Raw genomic sequence first — 25738 nt, forward strand, 5'->3', positions numbered from 1 at the left:
TCCCGGAGGCCAGGGAGATCCTGCAAGAAGGCGAGGTGGCGTCGGAACACGCCATAACGGTGGCCAGGGACATTGCTGACACCGGCTTCTGCCAGATGGGCAACAGTGTTTGCCTTCGCCAGTGTGGTTGGCTCAAGGCAACCGATTTCCACCAGGACGTGCAAACCAGAGTTTTGGACATGCCTTTTGACGGGAACAACCTGTTTGGCAAGACAGTGGACGAGTCACTGCAAGCCATCAAGGCCGACCCGGAGACGACTCGGGCCTTGGGAGTTTTGCAGCAACTACGGCCGCCCTTTCGGAACTCTGGAGGCAACCAAGGTGCCTCCAAAGGATTCGGCGGTGGCTCCTCGACGTACCGCCAGGCGGCACGCTCCTCGTCGCGGGAGGCCAACAGAGGACGCAGCAAGTCAGGAGGATCTCGTTGTCACCAAGGAGGCCAAGGCAGCAAGGCCGCTACCAAGCAGGACTGAACCGGCCGTAGTGTCGGGGCCCCCACCTGAGCACCCCGGTGGGAGGCCGGCTGGCGAAGTTCGTCAGCGTGTGGGAGTCCATCTCCACCGACCGATCGGTGCTTGATGCCCTGGCCCGCGGGTACACTCGAGTTTCTAGACGTGCCCCCGCATTCCACCCGTGGCCAGGAAAGAAAACCATGTCCCTCAACTGCTGCTGGAAGTAAGGGCGATGCTGAAGAAAGGAGCCATCAAGCTAGTCCCAAAGAGGCTCCGGTGCTCCGGAGTGTACTCGCGATACTTCCTGGTAAGAAAGAAGACTGGCGGCTGGCGACCCATCTGGACCTTGGTCGTTTAAACAAGTACATCAAGTCCCAGAAGTTCCGGATGGTCACCCTCCAGCACATGCTGGGGCAGCTGGAGGAAGGCGACTTCCTATCGTCGCTAGACTTGGAGGATGCCTACTTCCACATCCCCATTCTAAAAGGACATCGAAAGTTTCTCAGATTCATAGTCCAAGGGCGGCACTACCAGTTCAAGGCCCTTCCTTTCGGATTGAAGTCGGCGCCCAGGGCATTCACCAAGTGCGTAGCACTAGTGGCGGTGCGGCTGTGCCTGCAGGGGATCCATGTCTACCCCTACCTGGGCAATTGGCTCATCCGAGCAAGGACAAGAGAACTCGCCGTCGAGCACACAGCGAACACCGTCCAACTGCTCACGGGTCTGGGATTTTCCATCAACTTTGCAAAATCCCACTTGGTTCCGTCGCAAGTCGCACTGTTCCTGGGAGCCGGGCTCGACACAGTGGCGCGATTGGCCTCTCCGTCGGAGGAAAGGACGAAGGCCGTCCTGGGCAAGGTGCAACAGCTGTCAACCATGGAAGTGGCCAGGGTCCATCAAGTCCCTTCTCGGCATGATGTCCTTGTGCATCTACCTCGTGCGTCTGTGCAGGCTGCGGGTGCGTCCACTGCAAGAGTTCCTTGACGCCTGTTGGATGCAAGCGGCGGGCAGCTTCGAAGACAGGATCTCGCTCAACGAGACCTTCCGGCAAGCGGTCCGGTGGTGGGGCACCCGCACGCATCTGGCGTCGGGTATGGTCTTCCAGACCCCGGCACATCAGGAGACGGTGACAACGGATGCCTCCCTGGAGGGATGGGGAGCGCACACGATAGATCTCCACGCAAGAGGCCTTTAGCTCCCGGAGGAGAGGTCACTACACATCAACGTCCTGGAGCTCTGAGCCGTGTTCTGGGCCCTGAGGTCATTCCTTACATCCCTCAAGGGCAAGGTGGTGAGGATCTTCACCGACAACACCACCACGATGTTCTACATCCGGAACCAGGGAGGCACCAGATCCCCAGCCCTATCCAAGGAGGCCCAGGATCTGTGCCACTGGGCCGTTGCCCAAGGGATGTTTCTGGTACCCTTCCACCTGGCAGGAATAAAGAAGACCATCGCCGACTCACTCAGCAGGGAGCTGCGCTCATGCCATGAGTGGGAACTGCGACAGGATCAAGTGGATCTGCTATTCCAAAGATCGGCAATCCCCAGATCGACCTATTCGCGACGATGACGAACACCAAGTGCCAGAGGTTCGTCAGCAGGTTTCCCCAGCCAGGGAGCATGGGCGATGCCTTCTCATTCCCCTGGGACAGCCTGTACTTGTATGTGTTCCCGCCGTTGCCGCTGTGACTCATCAACCAACTCAAACGGTCCCGGTGCAGGATGATCCTCGTCGCACTGGCGTGACTGAGACCGATCTGGTTCCCGGACCTTCTGGACATGTCGGCGCCGCCCCCCCCAGTCAAACTGCCGACTGACGCGGATCTCCTCGCCAGAGAAGGAGGCGCCATCCTCCACCACGACCTGGGGTCGCAGAACTTGCAGGCCTGGCTCCTGGAGCACTAGAGTTTGGAGGGTACAATATCCCGGCAGACTGTAAGGAGGTGATTGCAAAGGCCAGGGCGTCCTCAACTCTCGAGTGCTTTGGACACAAATGGAAGAGGTTTTATGTCTGGTGCCGGGCACAGAAGATTAACCCTTTGCTGATTACGGCCCCTCAAGTGCTGCCGTACTTATTATCGCTGGCCAAAGCGGGGCTGGCGCATGCCTCCATCAAGATCCATCTGGCGCCTATCTCCCACTATACCAGAACTCTGGGGCGCTCATCCCTGTGGTCCCATAGCCTGGTGAAGTAGTTCATGAAGGGACTGTTCCGATCGTTCCCGCCGGTGAAGGCTGCGGCCCCGGCGTGGGAGCTCAACGTGGTGCTGACCAGGCTCATGGGGCCGCCATTCGAACCTCTGCATTCGGCACCATTGAAGTTCCTGTCGTGGAAAACAGCTTTTCTTGTGGCCATCACCTCCTCACGACGAGTGGGAGAAATCCAGGCCCTCTCCTGCAAGCCTCCATATCTGACTTTCCCAGAGACGTGGGTGGTGCTGAGGATGCACCCCTCCTTCATGCCCAAGGTGCCGTCCGACTTCCATCTCAACGAGCCCTTGGTGTTACCTGTTTTCTTCCCGTCGCCGGCCGAGAGGACTTTGCACTCGCTGGATGTAGCTAGAGTGCTGAAGTTCTACATGGACCGCACAAAGAGTTTTCGGAAGCTTATCACAGCCGTTTGTGAACTTTGGACCTGTGAACCAAGGCAAGGCCCTCTCGAAGGCTTCCATTTCCAGATGGCTCTACGGCTGCATCATGCATTGTCACTGGTTGGCAAACCGATCGTTGCCCGGCCGTCTGAGAGCCCATTCGAACAGAGCGATCGCTGCTACCATGGCGTTCCTATCTGGTGTGCCCCTGCTGGACATCTGCAGGGCTGCTACGTGGAGGTCGACGTGCAGCTTCACGAGATTCTACTACGTCGACCGGGATTCCAGGGAGGAGTCCAGGGTCGACCAGGCAGTGCTGCACAACCTGTTCGCCTGAAGGTGGGCCTGGTGAGGAGGTAAGAGATGCTTAATGTTGAGTTGATGAAATGCTTAATCTTGAGCCTTGCCACCTCTCCGTGGTTGTGCATGTGTGTACTGCTATGTATTCATGAGCATGTGAATCCATGCCAGACCCCATGCTGGAGAAGGAACAAGTTACTTACCTGTAACTGTTGTTCTCCAGCACGGGTATGGCATGGATTCACATGCAAATCCTCCCTCCTACCCCTCTGCGGCTCTTCACTTGGTCCTACTGCCACTTTACATGCTGCCAAATCTGAGGATGGCTGCCAGAGGAGGGGCTTAGGTAGAGGGCAGTCATTGGCTGGGGGCTGTATGACCCGGAGACCAGTGATTGGTTATTAGGAGAAAGACAGTTCAGAAACTAAACAAACTGATTTTTTCTTTACCGAGGATTCCGAGCCCGATGACGGGGAATATTCATGAGCATGTGAATCCATGCCAGACCCATGATGGAGAACAGTTTCAGGTAAGTAACTTGATCCATATGGCGATCCAATAACAAAACAAACCCATATATATCCTATATGTAGTTTCCCTAAACGGACCAATCCCTATCCCTGACTTGACGTCACTCATGGTTTAAACGGTGTGAGACAGGTTTGGAGGACAAGAGCTCTGGAAATGACCTACTGTTCTACTATGATCCCTGTTATTTGTTTTGGATAATAAAGACAGTAAACTTTGCCCTATGGTTGAGTCTTCTGTTCTTTTGGCTTGGATTTTTTTGGGGCGCAGGTATTCTCTTGCTGGCAATTGGGGTATCTGCGAAGAGTGCCCCTGTCGCTACCTTACAACTCATTACCCAACCTCTCCTTTGCCTCTCCATTTGTACTTGTGTGTCTTCTGAAGAATGTGGTTACTTGGTTGTTATGGCCACCAACTTCATCCAGAGCTGGTTTCGTTCTGGTTCAACACTGCAGCAGGTTGATGCTTTGTGTATTATGCCCCAGGCATAGTCACCTGTGAACTGGTTCCTTAATCAGATCTAAGGTTGGAGTCCTGACATTGAAGAATTTCTTCCAATGGAAGGCTGCCAGGAGGCTGCTTTTCTTTTCCTGTTCCAATGTCCCTTTTACCTGCTGTGCCTCTTGGTATGGTTCCAGTCTCGAACAGACCTCGTATGCCACCTTAAACATTGCTCTAGTTCACCACACTAAAACCTGCTAAACCACCCAGGTTATGGATGTATTTTGCCCCAAAGCTTAGTTAAATTGCTACTCCCAGTCTGCAAATCTATCCACGGTTTGTCCCCCCCTCACCATCCACCATCTTGCTAAGTGCATCTCTTTACTCGTCCTCTCGTACTCTTTCTTCCCTCTCCACAGCCTTTCAGTCTCCCACCCTTGTACTACCTCCTTCTCCCCGCTTTCTCCTCTCCACTGGATGCTGGATTCACAAAAGCATGCATTGTACATCCCTCAGGAGTCCTGCTCTTGGCAATGTTGATTTTGCATCCTGGTGAATAAAGCTAACTGGATGATTTTATGACAGGCTTGGCTTTTGCTCTTCACATTCGATTTTGGAGGCCAATGGGGTAGGTTGACCTTTCCCTTGACGAGATAACTATTTACATGATCTTGTCAAGAAAATGTGTAGCGCTTCATGCCTGATCAATCCTGCTTTAAAGCATATTAGTTATGATTACCCAATGTATTCATACTTAATTTTCTGGCCTCATGAATGAACTTCCGGGTTGACCGACTTACCTGTGATTTGCACTTGACTGGGTATTACCCAATTTGATCGAATTCGATCGAATGGTACATTTTACTGAATTTGGCCAGTACCATTTGATTGATTTGATTCAATCAAATTGGCTAGAAAATACCAAACATGGGTAGCAGGCGTTGCAGGCGTGTCCCCGCTTCCTGAAGATTGGAGGCGGGGGATGGAAAAAAAAGAAAAGGGGACCCTACAGCGTCGGATCTGCGTTGTAGGGACGGAACTGATGCCGCAGGGTCAGTAGAGGCAGGTAAGTGGGGAGGATGGAAGGACACAGATTTGATGACTTTGGCCATGGTAAAATTGTATTCGCGGCAAAATTGACTACAGTCAATTTCCCCATGAACAATTCTGCCCCGGTCAAACAACCCAGATCCTTTGACTGCAAATTGTACAGGACCAAGCAATTCTGTGAGTAGTTCAACTTAGTACCTTAAACAGTCTCATCCTTATTGCATCAGTCACTTCCAAAGCCTTGTTAGTGAGTGTGACTCCTCCTATAAGAACTTCTTAAAATCATTCCAGGGATTCAGTGGTTTCTCTGTGGAAACATACGCGACTGGTGTTCCACTGGCTGAAGAGACAATGCGCCTCACGTGTTTAGGAACATCTCTGAAGCCCCTTGGTGAAGTATGTGATACATGTTTCTGACACTTTCCTTCCATCACCCTATGGGAGATCATCAGTGACCCATGGAGCTTGGGTCGTCCACATGGCTTCAAAATGCTGATAACTTAACCTTTCACCAGAGTTCTTTCCCAGTCATTCCCACTGCTTGAGATTTTAAGATTACTAACGCGAGGCACCATCGATGATGATCCAAGCAAAGAATGGTATTGGCACTGTTAGCTCTTCGAATTTTTAGTCAATGAGCAGGTAGTCAGTCTACAAAATAGTTTGCCCACCTATGAATTCAACTCCTTCATCCCGTCGACATCCATTAAGATGACTGGGAACCTATCCTCCTGACATCTCGTGCAAGGAGACCTTGATCTTTGTACAATCAGCTGGAAGGTGCATCTGTTCAAATCCTACATAGGAAGTCTCACAGATCCTTCCTGTGTTTTGAAAGGATTATACTACCACTACATTCCTCTCCGCTTGCCATTGTCAAGGTGGTGAACAGCGGGAGCTTGACCACTCTAGCATTAGGGAGTCACAAAACACCTAGTTGGATGAAATATCTAATATGCTCCCATTTGCCATTGGGCGCAAGATGCGGTTCCCAATAATCGCCCTTACAATACTTCCACTAAACAAAATTGTAAAACACGTTTGACATTCAAGAGCTCCCTGTCAATCAGAAATACCCCCAAACAATAGGCATAACATTAAAGTACTGAAGTTCTCAGGTATGCTAAATTACTCTCCTCCTGGTGTGCAACTCACTTTTCTATCCCTAGCCGTCCTCTGTTCATCAATATCCATGCTGAGAAGGCTTCCTATTCCATTTCTATATGCTTTTCTTCCACTTCCACTAACATCTTGTGTTATCAAAAAGCTGAAGAACTTACATGCTGTAATTTGTATTGTGCTAAATGGCCTACCCGCTGAGTTACCCATACTTTTTCCATGGTGGTATGCGCTCCGATAATGCAATGCTATCGACCCCTTCTTTCAAAATTATAAGCTTAACATCATAATATGACTTTTCTGAGCATTATGGCCCTGCTAGTCTAGTTTCCTTTGACAGACCTTTTAATGTTCCTATGTTTGTATTACTAAGTGAAGCAACAAAGCCACCCAACAGGCCATTTTATGCGTTTAAGTGGAAATTGTGAAAACAAAATAAAAAGGTGTATAACTGTGATAAACTCCTTTCCTGGTGGTGACCTCTCCCCATGTGGCCAGGGAACAGCAGCCGCTACCTGATCCTGACCTTGAGGGCGGCTATATGACGGAGAATCACATGGGGGGGAGACAACCTCTGAATGAGTCTCTGGAGACCATCGGGCAAGGCATGCTATTCCCCTTCCTCTATTGAGAATACTCCATCCATACTCAATGCCTTAATGAAATGTTGTTACACCACCCATCATCCACCTAGGAAGGCTACAGAGTACCTTCTAACGTGTTATGTGAGCTGTCAAAATCTGATGCACCCTCTACACTTACTACATCTACAAATACTTCTTCAAACTCTGCATACAAGTCATCAAACTTTCCATTTAAGACTACTGAGAACACCTTCCCAGACTGTCTACAAGTTATCATAAACTGACTTCCCTTCTTCTAAGGATAGAAGTACTGCCACGAGGAAGCTGAACCGAGTTATGAAGATCAGTGAAAGACCAGAACGTAAGCTGTGCTCTAGTTGTTGCGAGCGCATATTGGCCAGTGGGACATTTAAACCGCAAATCCAGTTTACAGGAAGAAGCTAACTGGAGAGGTTGAGTCCTCTTGGTGCCGATCGAGGGACTGCTAGGTGAATGCGAGGTCTGTGGTGTACTGAAGAGCAGCCCACTGCATTGTTGGAGCACAGGGGAGCGTGAAATAGACAAACGAGAGCCGTTAGAAGGACAGGAACCACAAAGCAGAGGAGGTGGGCCCAAAGGAAAGAAGTGGGGACGCACATGCGCCTCTGCAGGTTCATCGCGGGAGAAGCCATTCCCGCTACAGTAAACCGGTGACTCCACCTGAGGGAAGAGAACACCAGAGCATTTCAGCAACGGGACAGAAAAAGAACATAAGTAAATGAAGCAAATGCAAAGGAAGGAAAAGTGACCTTTCTTAAATAAACAGAGCAGAATACATATAAGAAACTGTCAGGTTTGCAAGTGTGTGAATATAAGGATGTCCTGGCAGGAGAGTATGCCGGCCAGTTGCAAGTATGTACATTTAAGAAAGCCCTGGCAGGAGTGTTTAACAGGCAATTGCAAGTGTGTTCACATAAGCAATAACTGGTAGGGCAAACTGAACAATGTAAAAGAAATACATCACCTAAAAAGCTCCTGAAAGGATATATCGGGACTAGCCAAAAGGTTGTGTAAAACCAAAGAGAAGAGGCATGAAAACCTGGCAGGAGAGTTCACCAAGTATCCTAACAAGATAAATACAAAGAACCTAGTTGTGTGTATCAGTTGTGTTGTGGAGAAAGAGAAACTCAAGGAACTGATATCTTTTGTATATACAACAGAGGAAAGAGAAATCAAGGGGAAAGGACCCACCCTCTGGAACAAAGATCTCTATCCAACTGGAACTTTCGTGTTGGAGTTAAGCATTTTCCTTTTGGAACATTTATAAACCACTAAAGGCCAAAGTCATTACCCTTTTCATCTTGGAGTTTATTTTGTTAGAATGTGAGGGCCAGAATAGTACTTTGGACACAGGACGGTTTTGCTTTGGACATCCTGACATTGACAGACGTTGGTTTTAGGTAGGGAAACACCCCTTAGAGCAGGGGCAGAGAGACATTTCCCCTCCCCTTTTATTTTAATAAGTCTTTTACCAAAACCATGACTCCCTTGTGTCAGTCTCATTCCTGGCTCCTCACATAACCCTTTGGCCTGCCACTGCAGATGTTGTTCATTATTTGTGTTATTTATAAATGTCTTAAATACTTGCATTGGTGTTCCATTTAGTGAGGAGCCTGCTTTGGGTCATACATTCAACATTTTCCATGGCTCCGCATGTCCAGCCATCGGGTGAAAATACTTCTATTGGAAGGAGACAACTGCTTTGTCCAGAAGAATTGGCAAGATGCTGGTGTTTTGTAAATATGAATAGTTTTTGTTTTTCCACAGGGACAAGGTCATACTTTATACAAAAAAGTTGTATCGGATCTTCATATAAAAAATGCATATGCTGGATATAAGAAGGACCCTGTTACTTTACTGATGGGGCTTGGCTTAGAAAATCAGATGATCTAGACTGTAATCTGGCATTACTCTTGGTGCAGTTTCACCCATTTCTAACAGTCCTCTTCCTGTGTCATATTGTTGTATGAAAAGACAATATGCCTTTTACCAGCTACACGTCTCTATAGTTAAAGCTAGAACTATAGCTTCTGGGCCACATTTTTTCTGATCTGAGTTACTATTCTATAACCTTGTAAACAGCAAACTCTTTTAGAACCACTACTACTCCCTAAACTGAGAGTAAAGTGAAGCGAAAAGCATCACACATCTCTGCTCAGAATCTCTTCTGACTACAACGGTTTTCCTGTTTTTATTTTTGTAAAAAAAAGAAATTCCATCCCCTTATCTCCAATTATTGCTCTAAAGATTTTGAAATCTAAAGATCCCCATACCGAAATGCAAAAATGATTTGCCTGTAATTGTAGATTTTCTTTGGCCTGCTAATCACAAGGTAGATTTTCAGCTCAATGAGTCACCAGTTTCCACCTCGCTGGCCTTAGGCAAATGATCTTTCAGCCAAAATCTCATTGGTGCACAGCATATGCAATACCCTATGCCAAGTGTCTTACCCTTGTTCCAGGACCAATATAAACCATTATGGTATTACCGTTCTGATGGAAGTTTAAAACTACCCAGGATAGTCAGTCGAGCCACCATGCACTGGCTTTCACTTGGACACAGCCCACCAAGAGAGGCTTCCAATGGAAGGGGACACATGAGTATGTGCTCTTGATGCCCACTGTCTCTAGTCCGCCCAGTGTTTTCAGTGCACAAAAACTGGCTGCCCTACTGGATAGCATTTTTTCTTAACTTTGGCCACTAAGGACATGATACTACTGAGCTGACTTAGGCATTATAGTCTGGATGCTTTCTGATGGTCAACATTACAGGAGCACTATTCAAATTCTATGAGAAGTCCCTCTAATGTAAAGAAACATAAAAAAAGAGCAATAGGATACAGTCAGTTAGATCTAAATGGGAAAGCCACAAATATGATAGTGTTAAGATGGATTTCCAATAAACGGCCCTGGTGGGAGGCTTTTGGGAGGCCACCCTATTATGGTGAACTGGGAAGACACTGAGGTAGCAGAGCAGTCAAAGCTTAGTCTCATTAAGGGTCTCTGAGTGGTCTAGGGCTGCACGAGTCTATGCAGAGCCACAACAGTAATTCCAGTTCGTAAGTATATAAAAATATAATTTATATAAGCATATAAAAATCACTGGTAAGTAGTGCCACATAAAACCTTATAAAACATATATACATATGCATCAATTGCCAGTGCAACACAGGTGAGTAGTCTGATGCATGGAAAAATAGGGCAAACTCTTTAGCATCAAAACACAGCTTCCCTAATTCTTATAAAGAGAACCCCTAAGATGGTTTGGGGCCTTGTGCCCAAATGTCACCAGTTCAATAGCATATACTTCAGGTGAGTTCCTATAGGAATAGTAGTGCCAGGGGTTATGATAAGTGTTCCAAAATTAGATAGAAGTTAAAGTAAGCTCTCATCTCAATCCCACTCTTTAACATAGGCCTAGGGAAGGATCCTTAACCCAGGTTCCAGCACAAAATGTCAAGCAAGAGTCATTGGTGCCTGGACTTTATGTCTAATGTAGCCCTATCGAGGATGTGGGGGTGAAGGGGTGGGGAGTGTACATAAACTGTTATGTTAACTTGCCCCCGACTCTCATTCTTCCACTGTAAATGTTCGGAATCTATTAGGGACACAATCTTCTGTGCCTATTCTGGTCGAGGAAGGCCCAGAGGTTATGGGTGCATCTGCCACTTTTGGCATCAGGTTTTAGTTTTGGTTGGTTGCTGTGCACAGAAATCTGTTCCAGACAGCATCTAATAGAAGACCCAAACGAGGAAAGATGTAGGCTTGTGTGGTGTAGGCCCCCACATGACATCTCCGAAGATTGAAGGCTTTCTTCAGGCGGCGAACACAGGAGCGAACACAGGAGCAGGCCCAGCGTGGCATCCCTTGCAGTGAGACAGCTGGAAATGCAGGAGCAGGCACCTTGTGGCACAAGCTCAAGATCTGCAAAGTTGCAAGGCTCGGAACGGTGACGGCTGCAGCGTGCTAGCCCAGGAGAGAGCTGGTCAGTCGACGGGTAGATCCAGGGACACTTCTAAAGGCTCAGCAGGCACAGATCCATGAGCAGGGGTCGAGACTGTTTGTTTGTGCTTTTACCACTGGACTGGTGGGAACAAAGGCCTTCCTGAGCTCTGGATGGAGGAGCAGGGCTTCGATGGAACAACACTTTAGTCGATGCTGGTCAGCTACAGGAGTCTTCTTAAGGCCATCAGCAGGCTGCTCTCCTTAGTAGAAGTCTTGGTTCCAGCGATGATCTGCCGAACAGTCGCAGGAATCCTTCTTTTATCCAAGGTTATGTACCATTCAAACAACCAGTGGCTATCAAATTGCCACTGGTGAACACAAACTTTCAGACACCAAAGAACTAGTTTGGGACTAGACGTCCCAGCCCCCTTCTCTGGCACACACAAATGCCTATTGCCAGTGAAAGCCACATCTTTCCCCGGGAAAGGGATTCTCATATAAGCAGTTCCTGACCGGAGAAAGCAGGAAGGCGGCTAAAGAACAATATAACCTAAGAACACACGAAAAACCTTGTGGCATGGCCATCTTCGGGTGCTAGCCACCTTTAGTAGTCAATCTCAGTAAATGCAAAAGTGCACAAGTAAAATAAATTACACAGCTGCAACCAGCTTCTCTTAAGCACATTGTAAAAGTAACATCTAGGCTGTTATACAATAAAAATTATAGCCTAACTGCACATCCCTGGAAGGTGATGTGTTTAGTTCCAACAATCCAATTATTCATAAAGAGAGACTGTGTATTAGTACTGACAGTCTAGGGGACTAGTCAGTTTCCCCATAGGAATGAGCAAGTGGAGTAGAGCAGAAGTCTTGACTTAACTCCAAAAGGTCAGGACCGGTTTCAAAAACACATCTATGTTAATGTTAAAGGATATTTGTACCGCGCACTATCACCACCGGAGTGGTCCGCTGGTGGAAAGATGTAAAAGGAAAATCTTTCTTAACAGATACCTTGATGAAGAACCATTAACCGATCTGTTTACTTACAGTACCTAGACTGAAGAACGTTTGGCTGCTGCCTCTGAAAACAGTGCTGAATCATCCAATTTGATGTTCTGCATGTATTGGTAAAACATAATCCAGATTTGTACTTTGTCCTTATTTGTTATAAATATAACACTAATTCTCGATCTAATAAGTGCTTTCTTATCCAACACTTCTGAAAGCTGTTACCCTCCTACTCCATTGCTTAGAATAGATTTCTCCATGGAAAGGTGCCGGATAAGAGCAAAAAAGCTAGCCTGCAAATCGTTATGTTTATGGAGTAGAAGTCCAAGCTATTTGGCGTGGTCTCAATTTGCTGCTATTGCTCGATTTGCCACACTTAACCGGCATATTTTATTATCTGCACTTCTGAATATTCGTGGATGCCTTTTAACAAAGCTTTGGTAGTATTAGTTTGATCTAGACAACAAATTGGTATTTTACTTTTGAGGGATGTCCCATACAGCATTACCTTCTTGTAGTTAGTTTTGTATTCAATATCAAATTTTATAAATTGAGTCCATAGCTCACATTGTCTTCAGTCGATGTGTGCATACAAATTATATTTAATGCATATGTGCAAAACTGACTCGTGTTTATTTTACAGTGGCATAAAACTGGATTGGCTATACTCTTCTGTGTATTACAGTTCGTGGCAATGACCTGGTAAGTGCTTTGAAAACTCTGGTTCCAAAAAGCTTCTACAAATGTGTTTTTAGTAGTGAACTGGTTATTTCAACGTTACATTTTCAATATCATGCATCAATGTTTGAAAGCTTGCACATGCGTGGCTTTGTCCTAACATTTCTATGATGCATGCAATGCAACACAATTATTTTGTTATAAGCTGCAATGTTGCAAAAAAGTAATGGGAGTAAGAGCAGACCTAAAAAGTTGAAATGTCTTGCCCAGTTTCTCAAAGTAGCCATGTTCTGTTCTGTGTAAGAAAAGAGTAGAGTTTGTTTTCCCAGGTTAAAACATGTAGTGTTCAGCCCTTATGCTATCTTGCTTTTGCCATTTTCAACAGTCCTTTTTGTCTTTTTTTTTTAATGGCAACCATGCGTCTTGTACAAATCATAGTGTGATGGCGTAAAAAGCCATAACCACAAGGTCAGCTTAGAAATGCATGTGTTCTAATGTTCAAATACCACAGTTGGAACGTTTTTAAGCGTTTAGAGTATTTTAGAGCAGTGTGATACCATGTTGTACTAATCTCAACCAAGGAAAAAATACGATTCTTCCACTCCATGTTAGTTTCTGAACAGTAGAAGAATTAACACGTTTTAACCACAGGTCATTTCATTTTTCATTTTTCAAAAATGTGTAAAAGTCCATAACCCATGATTGCTGGATTTGGGCAGTAGTAATGTAATGTGGTGTTGTATGGCTACCCTTGCCCTGTTGGTGGCCTTGATGTACATGAACCTGCCAAGAAAAGCGGAGAAAGGAGATTAGTGGGAGAGTGGGTGAAGCAGGTGTATATCATGCAGTGTTGTGTGCAGGTCATAGACGAGAGTGCTGAGTGTCTATATAAAACGGTGGTTAGTGACCGGGAAAATATGGATGTGTCTCTACCAGTGGGGAGAGCACAAGGTTAATCAATTTGGAATTGTGAGGTGTTAGACTGGATTAGACTCCATGGGTGGAGCTGGGATTGGACTAGAAAAGTGAGAAATTGTTTCTCAGTTAGTGGCATCTCACTATGTTTGAGGGTAGATAACGAGTTGTGTAAGATAACTGGAGATGAAGCTAGCTTTGGGTTAGTGGGGGAAGTAAAGTAGAGGGCATAGGTTTAGAGAAAAGAGAACTTTGTTCCACATTATTCCTGCCATTCTGAAAATGTTGAATGGTCTTGTGTGAATTTATTATCGTTCTGATTTGGTGTAAAGTGGTGCAGCGAGACTGACTCAAAGGAGGCTGACCTCCCAAACTCCTTGGCTAAGTACTGTGTTTGGTCACATAGTATTTTGTTGCGAGTAAGCATAGGTTTCCTCGCAATCTCTTCAGAAATGGCTTGGCCCTTGGTGTTTCTCAGAGGTGCTTGAATTTGTTCAGATCCTAAGGGTGTTGTGCCATGTCATTTCAATGGCCAGGTTTTCAAGTGTACTCTGAACGTTAGTTTGTTTTCCTCTTTAGAGTTCCAGAGCTTGGTTGAGGGAGAAGAGATGCACCGTCCTTCATGTCGTTTCTGATTGACCCTTGACACAGTTCTTACTGCTGTGTTACTGGACAATAACGTTTGGGTTGGCTTGTAGGTTATGAATTTCCTTGTTGTGGCTTCCGGGCATCTGCCTTGAAATGCTCAATGAGCAATGCATATGGATTTGAATTCAGTCCTCCATTTGAGCAGGAGCCAGTGGAGCATTTATGGGGCTTGGGTGAAGTGTTCACGTGTTTGAAGTCTCGGGTGTTTGTCAGAGACATTTTGGACTTTTTGCCTACTTTTAACTGACGTATATTGGTCTTCAGTAGTAGAGCAGTAGCAGCCATGGTTCTGTGCATTAATGTCAGACATGATGTGGCAGATTGTTCATAGTTGAAAGAAACAACTTCTTATGCTAGGGCTCGAGTATGAAGACTGTCCAAGAGGAGTTAAATGTTTTGTCCATTTCTATTGGCTGTAGGTGTGTTCAGATTTCTTAGTCAAGGGATTGGTAGAGTTTGTGGTAGTGGTGCTATAAATCTGTTTCGGTTAGGTTGGTTTCATCATGTTTGTGCTCATCCAAGTGCTGCTGTCAACTCCTCAGATCTGGTTTGTCTGATGTGAACTTTATCTTGTAGATTTGGGTAAAATAGGTGTAGTTGAAACATGAGTCTATAGTTGGGTTTCAATTGGGGGGGGTCCATATTGAAGAGAGAGCCTGGATCGGTGGGGTAGGGCACCTGTGAGTGTGGGGCATGATTTATAAGGGGCCATGTGTTTCAAAATGATTGCGGACTGAAGAGATCCAGCGTAGTACACTTCCATTCAATCTGATGTCCTTCAATCTTTTAGGCAGAATGTCAGAATGAAACATCTAATGCAGCAGTGGAAGTCCAACAGGATGGGGTAGCATTTATTTATTTATTATTTATTTATTGTGGCTCTTCTATAGAGGAAAGTGTAAATTCTCTTCATCCCATTGGTCTCAATGGATTCTTTTGAGTCGTGAAGGAGGTTGTGTCCCCCAAGCTCTGTATAGATAGCTTAAGTGTTCTTTCAGGGATGGCTGTTAGAGGTTGGTAGGTAGGAGTTTTGTCTGCCTTGGGTTTTTGAGAAGAGTTTGAGAGAATATTAAAAGCACAAGGAACTCTCCTTACTCAAACAAGTTGAAGCAGGATAGGAAGATGTTAGGGTTGCTGAGATATTACTTTGTCGATGTTGTGGGCAATTGGGGTCTTCCACCGAACATGCTATATTGCTGCTATTGACCGTAGTTAAAAACCATGCATCAAATATGCAAAAAGCGGTTGTCTGCTCTTTTGATTGCAAGCATTGGTGGTGGTCGTAGCTAGCACAAAGTGTACTGGTTCAGAGTTGCAAAGCTTTTAGGTTTGTGCTTATACTGTTTTATTTGCTGATGTTTTTTTAAGCACTTGGATAATTTAGATAATTTATTCGTGACCATGTTGTGCAGAATAGCACAATAGGCACAATGCAGGCTTTTATTTAATTTTGTTTAAGTAACCTTTACTGTTTCTGCTCTTTAGATCCAGAGCTGTTGGTGGTAAATCCATTTCTGTCAGAAAGCTAATTTTCTGTTCAAGTTCTCTGGAGTCTTTCATTTCATCATTTGGTGACTTGCTGCTTTTGTGAGAATTTTAAGGGCTTTTTTTGTGGCCATGTGCATGTAATTCATGCATGAAGTTTTTTGTCTGGCTTTCAGTCTGTTTTCCGTTTGGGAAATGCGGTTTGGATCCTTTCAGTTTTTCAAGGAAGTGGCTATGTTAATGGGATCTGTACTGAGCACAGCTGCCATTTGCGTGGTCTCCAGGTGGTCAGGCAGATCTGAACAAAAAAGTGTTAGGGTTGGGTTTGTTAGAGGATAGGCACACAGGTGCTTTTGCTGTTGTGATAGTAGTTTCAGTTCAGAAATACTCCTACATCCTGTCCCCTTTCCTCCATACTTATGGGACATCTCTCCGTCCTGGGGGACAGGACCGGAGCACTTTGTAAAAAGCATCAAAAAGTTTGCAAAAATGTGTCCTTCCTCTTTCTTGCGTGGGGCCCAGCACGCGGCCGCAACCCCGTCCACCTTGGCTCCGCATCCCCCATCAGTCCTTTTTCTCCGCTCGTTCGGGACTGGACGCACTTGCATCCGTGGAAGATTTTCTTCCTTTTTTCCTCTCTGGCTATGTCGTTCAAACTAGACTTCCAGATTGTTCATCGTGTCACCGACGCTTCGCGAGGGCGGATCCCCATCCGCTTTGTTTAGAGTGTTTGGGTCCGGATCACCGTTGGGACTCCTGTTCTTACTGTTATTCCCTTTCGGTCCGGGCTTTTCAGTGTCGGTTAGAGCGGTGGGAGGAGTTTTTCCAACGAACTCCTCCTTCGCATTTTCAAGCGTTCATCGAACGAAAAGAAGAATCGCCTGGTAAGTTCTTTACTTTTCAGAGCACCCCGGCAGAGGGACACCTTTCCGGGTTCCTCCCGGGCCAGGAGGGGCGTTGATCGTTCTGTCACCGGGGTTCACCCTGAGGTGCCCGTTGGGCCTAATAATTATACCAGAGTTTTCTCTGAGGGTCTCCATAAGGGGCCTGTGGATACCGGAGTACACTCCGAGGCCCCTCCTGTGGGGGCTGCTTGTAGACCCAGTTCTACCGAGTTGTGTGGTACCGGAGCTTGCTCTGAGGCCCCTCTGTCGGCTTCCCTCAAAAATAAGACCAGGGTTCGCCCCGAGGCCTCGGCGGGGCTTGGTGTTACCGAACGGATGTTCGAGGCCTGTACCAGTGTTACCAGACCTGGGTCCGAGTTCCCTCGCACAGAGGCTAAAGTTACCAACATTTCTGAGAGGCCTGGCAAGGCCTTGTCGATGAAGGTCGTTTCTCACCGTTCCCGCTCTTGTGGCGACGCCAGATCTGTTGAGGGGGCAAAGAAGGAAAGTTCTTTTACCGGCAGTGCCGAGGTCCTTCCTGGGAAGGCTAGTTTGGCGATTGGTATGTCGCAGAAACATTCCAGGCCACATAGTACCGGCTCAGCCGAGATTCCTTATGTTAAGGCTAAAGTTAAGACCCCTGATCCATCGACGGGGACCCCTGCCTCACTTCGTCACGTGCCGCAGTTCCCCTCAGGTGATGACAAAATGGCACCCGTTCCCGCCACGACTGCAGTGGCCATTTTGGGTGCTACCCCTACAACTACGCCATCGGCCTCAGGTGTAGGGCTTGGTTCCGTGGGTGAACATAGGGTTCCTTGTGCGCATCCTTATCGGCCAGTTTACGATTGGAATGCTCGGATGCCCCTTCCGCACAATGTTTCGTTGCCTGCGGGGTTGGCACCTTTGATTTATGTGGATACGTGGGTGGAGGGGCCGGTGTGGCACCCTTCCCCGTTACATCCCTGGAATTGTCCCCCTCATGAGAGGCCTCCTCTGGTTCCAAAACAGTTTCCGGAGGATGCCTTTTTCGGCAAATTTCAGACGCTCATGCGTACCGACCCCATGAGGGAATATTTCAAATGGCTGTTTAGGGAGATATGTCCGCCCGCGCCTCCGGCTCCACCTGTTCCTCCGGTGGTTCTGCTGGTGCCTCCCTTGCCTACGATGCCTTCCCCGACTCTTCCGCCTTTGTCCCCATTGTCCCCCGTGGACAAGGCAGCACCCGACACAGTTCAGCAGGATCCTGACATGTCGGATGACGCACAAGGCGATCAGGACAACGAGGACATGCCCCTCTCCATTAGAGCTTTTCATGTCCCGGTACTGGACATGATATGCTTCTTGGATGTTAGTGCCCGAGGCACCCGGTCCGCAGGAGGGCGCGCTTTCTGGGGCGTTCACCCTGTCTCCTTTGGAGCGTACCGGCCTGTTCTTGCAGAAGGACGTTCTGGCCGAGGTCCGCAGGGTCTGGGAAAAGCCACACTCTGGACTTTTCGTCAATAAGAAAATTGACGCACGATATAGGCTACATTCTTCGGAAGAGGTGGCCCTGTTGTCTTGACCGTCCCCCTCCTCCACAGTGGTGACTGCAGCCACTTTGCAGTCCAGGCCTGCAGCATCCTCTTCTACGACGGCTACTCAGGTTCTGGGAAAGGAGGATAAGCTCCTTGACTCCCTTGGGAGAATGATTTTTGCCAACTCGGCCTTGCAGTTTAGGCAGGCCAATGCCGAACTGGTGTTAGCGGGGGCTAATATGCGGATGTGGAAAGGTCTGTCAGAGTTTGGGGAGTTCATCCCGGTCGAGATGCTGGAAGACTTTAAAGCTGGTTTATCTGACGCCAGGGTCTTGGCCCAGGATCTCCTGGAGGCTGCGGCTCACCGCGTAGATACCTCGGCTCGGGGCATCATGCTGGGGTTTGATACCTCACGACAGGCGTGGCTGCATGCAACCAAATTCTCAAAAGAAGTGCAAGACAAGGTGTTGGACCTTCCGTTCGATGGTAAGGAGCTCTTTCATTCTACAACAGACGTAGAGCTGACCAAGACGAAGGATAGCACTCAGACAGCTAAATCCTTGTCAGTTCTTGTTAAGACCCCTTTCAAAACCTAGAGACCGTTGTCGCAAAGTCAACCCTCCTCTGGCTTTAGGGGCTTCCTAGACCGGAAATCTTGCAGAGTGGATATCCCTTAGGGGAATAACTGCCGGAGGCAACAACAGACTCGCTTTTTCTCCCGCTCCTCAGCCTCCTCTTCAGGTTCAGGTGGCAACACCACCGAAAAACCTACAAAATGAGGGTTTTCTGCGCTCGCACGAGACCCCGGTGGAAGGACGCATTGCGTCTCATTGGGAGGTGTGGCAGACCATCACCGAAGACAGATGGGTCTTGTCAGTTGCTCGAGCGGGCTTCTGCTTACCCCTAGCCCACCCTTCAACCCTCCTTTTCAGCCGTGGGGCTCGCCCTCCCTCAAAGCCGAGGTCCAGAAACTTCTGGACCTCAGAGCTGTAGAACCTGTTCCCGCTTGGGGAACGAGGGGAGGGCTTCTACTCACGGCTGTTTACGGTACCCAAACCCAACCAGGCTGGCCTGCGCACCATCCTAGACCTTTCCCAGTTCAATCTTTTCCCACCCCAAGAGAAATTCAAGATGATCAGGCCCAGCCAGATACGGTCCTCCTTGCATATGGGCGATTGGCTCAGCGTGGTGGATCTTCAGGATGCGTATAAGCATATTCTGATTTGGAATCCACACAGGAGGTATCTCCGTTTGGAGCACTTCCAGTTTTGAATGCTTCCTTTCGGCCTCAGCTCTGCGCCGCGTGTCTTCACGAAGATGTCAGTGATTGCGGCTTATCTTCGTCTGCAAGGTATCCATATGTATCTGTATTTGGACGACTGGCTATTACGCAGTCCTTGCCCGTTGAAAGCAGCGGGCAATCTTCAGTCTCTCCTTCAGCTCCTGTTCCATCTTGGGCTGTCGGTGAACTGGCGGAAATCTTCCATGACGGTCTCGCAGGACTTGATTTTCCTGGGTTTTCATTGGAACACGATCGACTGCAGAGTGTACCTGACCGGGGACAGAATGGCGGATCCTTTAGCCACATGTCAGATGTTTGCGCAGTCGGTGAGCATGTCGGCCTGGTGGTTCCAGAGGCTTCTGGGCCGCATGGACTTGTGCGTGTTGGCTCTTCCTCTTGCTCGTCTCAAGATGAGGCGGACTCAGATGGCTCTTCGGAGTTCTTGGCGTCAGGCTGTACACCCTGGGTTTCCAAGTTGATAATGATTCCGGCTTCCATGAGAGTGGACCTGGAATGGTAGTCATCTCTCAGCAACTTGTCGGTGGGTGCGGAGTTACAGGACCCAGCCCCTACGGTAACGATCACGACGGACTCCTCCCTCCTGGGGTGGGGTGCAACGTTGGATCCTCTTCAGGTCTCGAATCTCTGGTCACCTCAGTACAAGCTCCTTCACATAAATCATTTGGAGCTTCTGGCGATCTTCCTGGCGCTCAAGGCGTTCAGACTGATCATAGCCAACAAGGTGGTCTGCATTCGCACGGACAATGTGGTGTCGATGTATTACATCAACAAGCAAGGGGGAACCAAGTCTCCCCCTCTCGTGGACCTGTCCATCCAGATTTGGGAGTGGGCTGTGCTTCATGGTGTTTGGCTTCTCGCAGTGCACATTCCGGGCCAGCTGAATGTCACAGCGGATGCCCTCAGTCGGCAGACAGTGGTCAGCTATGAGTGGGAGTTGAAGGCAGAGGTCCTCTCATGGATTTTCTTGCGTTGGGGCACACCGGAGGTGGACCTTTTCGCTACGGCGGTAACCAAGAAGCTTCCTCAGTATGCCTCCAGAGGGGGGCTGGGAGCCTCCTCTATGGGGAATGCTCTCGAGATTCCATAGCACAACATGAGAGCTTAGCCTTCCCGCCTCTGCCGCTAGTTCACCGCACAATTTGGAAGCTGAATAACTCTGTGAACTGTTCCCTTCTACTCATAGCTCCGTTGTGGCCGGCGAGGTTTTGGTTCTCAGAGCTTCAACACCTGTCGGTGTATCCGCCGATCATGTTACCGGTGACCCCGATCTTCTTCATCAGGGGGAACAGCAGATGTGGCACCCCTCCCTGCAATCGCTCAGCTTGGCGGCATGGTGCCCGAGTTCAAGTCTTTAGAACATCTTAACTTGTCTGCGGATAACATGCGTATTATCCAGACAGCCAGAAAACCCTCGACTAGGTCCAAGTACAGAAGCAAATGGCTCAGGTTCTGTCGTTGGTGTTTAAGCAGGCAGTTGGACCCAAGGGGGGGTTACAATTGACACGGTTTTGTCCTTTGTATACTTCTTAGCGGAGTCGGGTGTCCATGTTCTGTCATGCAGAACTTACCTTTCAGCGGTTTCCGCATACCTTTCTACGGACCAATGCTCTTACTCTGAGTAACCCAGTGGTTAAGAGGCATTTTGCAGGCTTGACACGCCTCTATCCTCCAATTCGTAGTCTGCACCCGTCGTGGGATCTAAATGTAGTCCTGACGGCGTTGTTATAAGCCTTTTGAGCCAATGGCCATGGTGGACCTCAAGTACCTGTCCTGGAAAGTGTCCTTTTTGGTCGCTGTTACGTCAGCAAGGCGGGTGAGTGAGCTCCAGGCCTTGTCGGTGGAGCATCCCTTTTTTGGTCTTTCACAAGGATAAGGTAGTCCTACGGATGAATCCTGCTTTCCTGCCGAAGGTGGTATCTGAATTCCATCTGAATCAGTCGATCTCCTTGCTGGTCTTTTTTCTGAACCCTACTTCAGAGGCAGAAAGGGTTCTGCATTGTCTCGATGTCAGAAGGGCTCTTAAATTCTATGTGGACAGAACTTCCGAGCTTAGGAGTACTTCTCAACTGTTTGTGACTTTTGGTAACCCTCAGGGTAAGCAGGCGTCTAAGGCGACTATTTCTCAGTGGATCACCGCCTGCATTACGGAGTCTTTCACCGTCCAAGGGCTGAAACCTCCTAAGGGTATTCATGCACACCTGGTGCGGGGCAAGGCAGCCGCAGTTGCTTTTCAGAAAGATGTCCCCTGGGAGTCCATCGCTAGGTCAGCTACCTGGGCCTCCCATCTGCTTTTTTTAAGCATTATTGTCTTGACATGAGCTCAAGAGCTGATGCTCAGTTTGGTCAGGCAGTGCTGAAGAACCTGTTTCAGTAAGGGGTATTTCCATCCACCCGTAGTTCCTGTAAGGAGTGCTTGGGAATCTCCCATAAGTATGGAGGAAAGGGGACGGGACGTAGGAGTATAACCAGGTTACTCACCGTAGTGACCACCTTACTCCTAGTCCATAGTCCCCTTTCCTCCATACGCCCGCCCGCCATCCCCTCTAATAAGGTTCCTCTGTTATTTCTAATAGGTCTTATACCTGGTGATAGAAAAGGACTGATGGGCGATGCGTGGGGTGGAGTCAAGGTGGGCGGGGTTACGGCCGCGTGCCGGGCCCCGTGCAAGAAAGAGAGGAAGGACACATTTTTGCAAAATTTTTGATGCTTTCTACAAAGTGCTCCGGTCCCGTCCCACAGGACGGAGAGATGTCCCATAAGTATGGAGGGAAGGGGACTATGGACTAGGAGTGAGGTGGTCACTACGGTGAGTAACCTGGTTAAATCAGTCACACTGGGGTTTGCGTTTAGGAGGTATGTAGCCTTGGGGGTGCTGGAGTCCTTATGGGAAGCCATGTCATAGGAGTGCATAGACCGTGTTGTGTGAGTTACTGGAGGAGGTATGTAGTTGTGCTGTTTGGTGTGTATGGTTGAATCATCATCATTGCACAGGTTGTTTGAGTAAACAGAAACCCACGGCAGTGATTAACTTGGAATGAGTAGGCCAGTGCGCTTGGATCATGTGACCTGAGAATCCCGAGCCAAGTACCGATGCTGTGTGCTGTACTTCTTTGCATTAAAGCTGCATTCTTCTCTTTGACCATGGACGATGGTTTAGTTTTAGGACTTTGTCCATCAACATTCTGGGGTTTGTAACTACTTTCAGTAGGCCCTGGTATATGCGGTTGTGTAGAGGTTGTTGGGCCTGATCATGATTTAAGTTTTGTTTGGGTTGATTTTAAGGCCGTTGTTGCTCACTCATGTGTTGTGAGAAGCATTTGACAAGGGATTGGTCGTGTCCTCGCCAGCATTGATTTTGTAGATTTGAGCATCATCTGCATAGTTGCAGCATGCAAGTTTGTCCCTTGATGAGTTTCATGAGTGGGGTCATGTAAATGTTGAACAGTAGTGGTGAGAGGGACAAACCTTGTGGTCCCCACAGGTGAATGTGAACGATGTTGAGCTTAAGGGTGGTAAGCAGGTGGTTTCCATTCTTTGTCAGGAAGTATTTCATCCACTGTAGTGTTGTCGTGCTCATCCTTGCTTCTTGTACCCTTTGGATGAAATTTTGCTGGTTTGTGTCAAAAGCTGGTTAAGGGTCTGAGAAAATCAGGGCAGAAGTGAAATTGAGCCCAAGTTAATTTTTAGGTTTTCCCAGATGGTGAATGTTGTTGATTCCGTTCTTCTAATAGACCTGAAGCGACTAATGTCTATTTCAGTAGCTGGTTGGTTTTCACGTGTCAGGATTTGCCCATATGCGTAGATTTCTAGCAGTCTGACTGGGTAGAGATGTTAGATATAGGCTGATAGTTGGTTTGGTTCTGTGTTTCCCAAGCTATCGTTGAGAAGTGGTTTAATGTAGCGGCTTTAAAACTTCTAGGTGCAGTTTCTGTTTCCAGTGACTGGTTCATGAGATTCTGCAGGTGTCTTTGCTGTGAATGCTTTTGTAGATGTCTTTTCGGTAAGGGTCTGCTGACAATCTGGCATGGTTGCTTTCCTTCACTAGTTTAGAAAGGTCTTCTGTCGAGATAGGTGTGAAGTAGTTCAACATTGTGATTGCCTCTGCGGTTGGGCCGATATTGTTGCTTATATCCTTGGCAATGGTCTTGATGGCTTGTTGGATGTTTTACTTTGTTTTTAAAGTGGTTTGCAAGGTCATCACAGTTTGGGGAGTGGGAACATTATTGCTAGATGTTTGGTTTCTTATCTCAATGATTTTTTTTTTAACATCTTTAAATGCATTGCTTGCTTTTAAGATGTGTTCGGCTTTGTGCATTTACTTTGATTATATGGATGTCTGCTTCATAGAGATGTATTTGTGTTTTGGTATGCGATAATTTTTTTTTTTTTGTCCTGTTGGTTGTAATGTTTCCTCTAAGATTGAGTTTCTTGTTGGTTAACGTCCTTCCTCAGAGTCCTGAAGAAAGCAATCCGGCAGTCGTTTTCGTTTGAAAGGGGGCAACAACTTTCTTCAGTGCTACAGCCTCTAGAGCTTTTGTGATCCATTTTTGGAGTGTCTCCATACTTTCTTCTGGTGGAAGTGTGTCCAGGAGAGAGTTTTGTGGTTTTATGGATTCCAGTCTGGTGTTGAGGTCCATGGTGTTGAAGGATTTCCATGTTTTCTGTCTTAAATGGAGTAAGATTTATGTGGGTGGGATGAACTAGACCGGGAGTGCAAATAAAAAAAATTAAAAAAAGGTGGTATTGCTCCAAAGAATGTGTTTTGGAGGTCCAATTGTAGTCGGGCTTTTTTTACAGACGATTGCATTCAAAGTGTCTGGCTGCATGGGTTTCCCCCTTCACCATTTGTAGCAGGTGCTTGGTGGACACTTTAGGTTAGTGTTTTGGCCTAGTTGGTGGTGTTCTGTTAAAGAGTTGGTAAAGTCTAGTGTAATCAGTTGGTTGTATTTCTATTTCAATGCTGTTTATGGCTACACGTTTCGCTGCAAAGGTTTGGTTGCAAGTGGGTGATTTGAAGTTTTGTAGGAGGGATAATTGGTTTGATGGTATATAGGGAAGTGGAGGCCCGAGTGATTCCCAAACTGTTATCTTTCAATATGGTGCTGTTGTGATTCTTAGGCGATAGTTGTATGTACAGCTAAGCTGCATCCTCTTTTTGTTCAGGATGGATTTGTAAGCAAATAACTTAGCGATGCATTAGCCAGGTTTCCCTGATGAAAGGCGTGTCCCGTTCCTCCTTCGCTGGCAAGCTTTTATCTCTTGTGGTGTATTGTGCTTTTCGGGCTTTGTCCTTTGCTTGTCTGAATGGCGATAGGACATTGATTGCTCCGGTCTTTTGATCCAGTAATTGACTTTGGTGTGGGGTTCGGGATTTGAACTGTGGTTGCTTCTGTTTCTTCATTGAGGAGCTGGAGTAGGTTGCGTGTAGGATCAATGTCATTTTCAGGGTTGCTTGTGGGTTTGTAACTTGGAATTCTTTTGTCTCGCCTGTCCCCTGGTGACAAACAACGTGTTTAGGTGCCTTGGATCTTTTAAAGTTCTTTGATCTTTTGTTTCTTGTCTCCCTGTGTGGCTCATTTCTTTGGAAAGCTGGTTGTTAGGGTTTGTAGGTTGATGGGTATCTCAAGACAGAGGGATTTCGGTGGAGAGGTCCCAAAAGGGCGCTCTTCTTCGAAAGGATTATGCACGGTTTCCCAGAGTATTTAGGTTTCAAGGAGTAGTTGGTTACTTGTTTTGGCTTTTTTTGCAAGGACTTGTGCCATTATTGGTAACTGTTGTCCGGCTGTCGTTCCATGATGGAGACATTTCGGTGTGCTTTGTGAGCTTAGCTTCCAGCGGGATCAGGGGGTTTTGGGGGGGTTCTAGGGCAAGCAGGCTGCTTGTAACTTGTTGGGCTTTGGATGTTAGTTGCTTTTCATTTTAATTTATTTTCCCAGATATTTCACTGGCAGATTATCTAGATAGGAAAATATCCCAGAGGCAGATCATTAGTGGCAAGATATTATAGTGAGAGGTTATCCAGATGGTAGTCTACGGACAGGAAAATATCCCAGTGGCGAAATAGTGGTGGCCAGCTATTACCGTTGAAATTGGGAGGTAACAAAGGGGCAGAATATCTTAGTGGCCACAAGATATCTGTAGCAAGTTTTCCATATGGGAAAGTTATCCCAGTGGGGCAATTTTATTAACCGGTTTGCAAAATGGAGAGTAGAGTAATCATTGCAGATTATTAGATAGGCACAGTATCATG

The 25738-nt window shown here is 47.4% G+C and overlaps 1 protein-coding gene across 2 annotated transcripts in view; it reads left to right on the top strand.

The window, feature by feature from the left end:
- The window catches only part of SFT2D1 (SFT2 domain containing 1), a 646168-nt gene that overhangs the window by 514122 nt on the left and 106308 nt on the right, over positions 1-25738 (top strand). For both annotated transcript variants that reach the window (XM_069607711.1, XM_069607710.1), the window contains one exon: positions 12702-12760. In XM_069607711.1, the coding sequence (XP_069463812.1) occupies positions 12702-12760 (59 nt within the window). The remainder of the gene's footprint in view (positions 1-12701; positions 12761-25738) is intronic.

The sequence above is a fragment of the Ambystoma mexicanum genome, chromosome 4q (genome assembly GCF_040938575.1).
Source record: "Ambystoma mexicanum isolate Mex_15411 chromosome 4q, UKY_AmexF1_1, whole genome shotgun sequence".
In the NCBI taxonomy this organism is placed as follows: Eukaryota; Metazoa; Chordata; class Amphibia; order Caudata; family Ambystomatidae; genus Ambystoma; species Ambystoma mexicanum.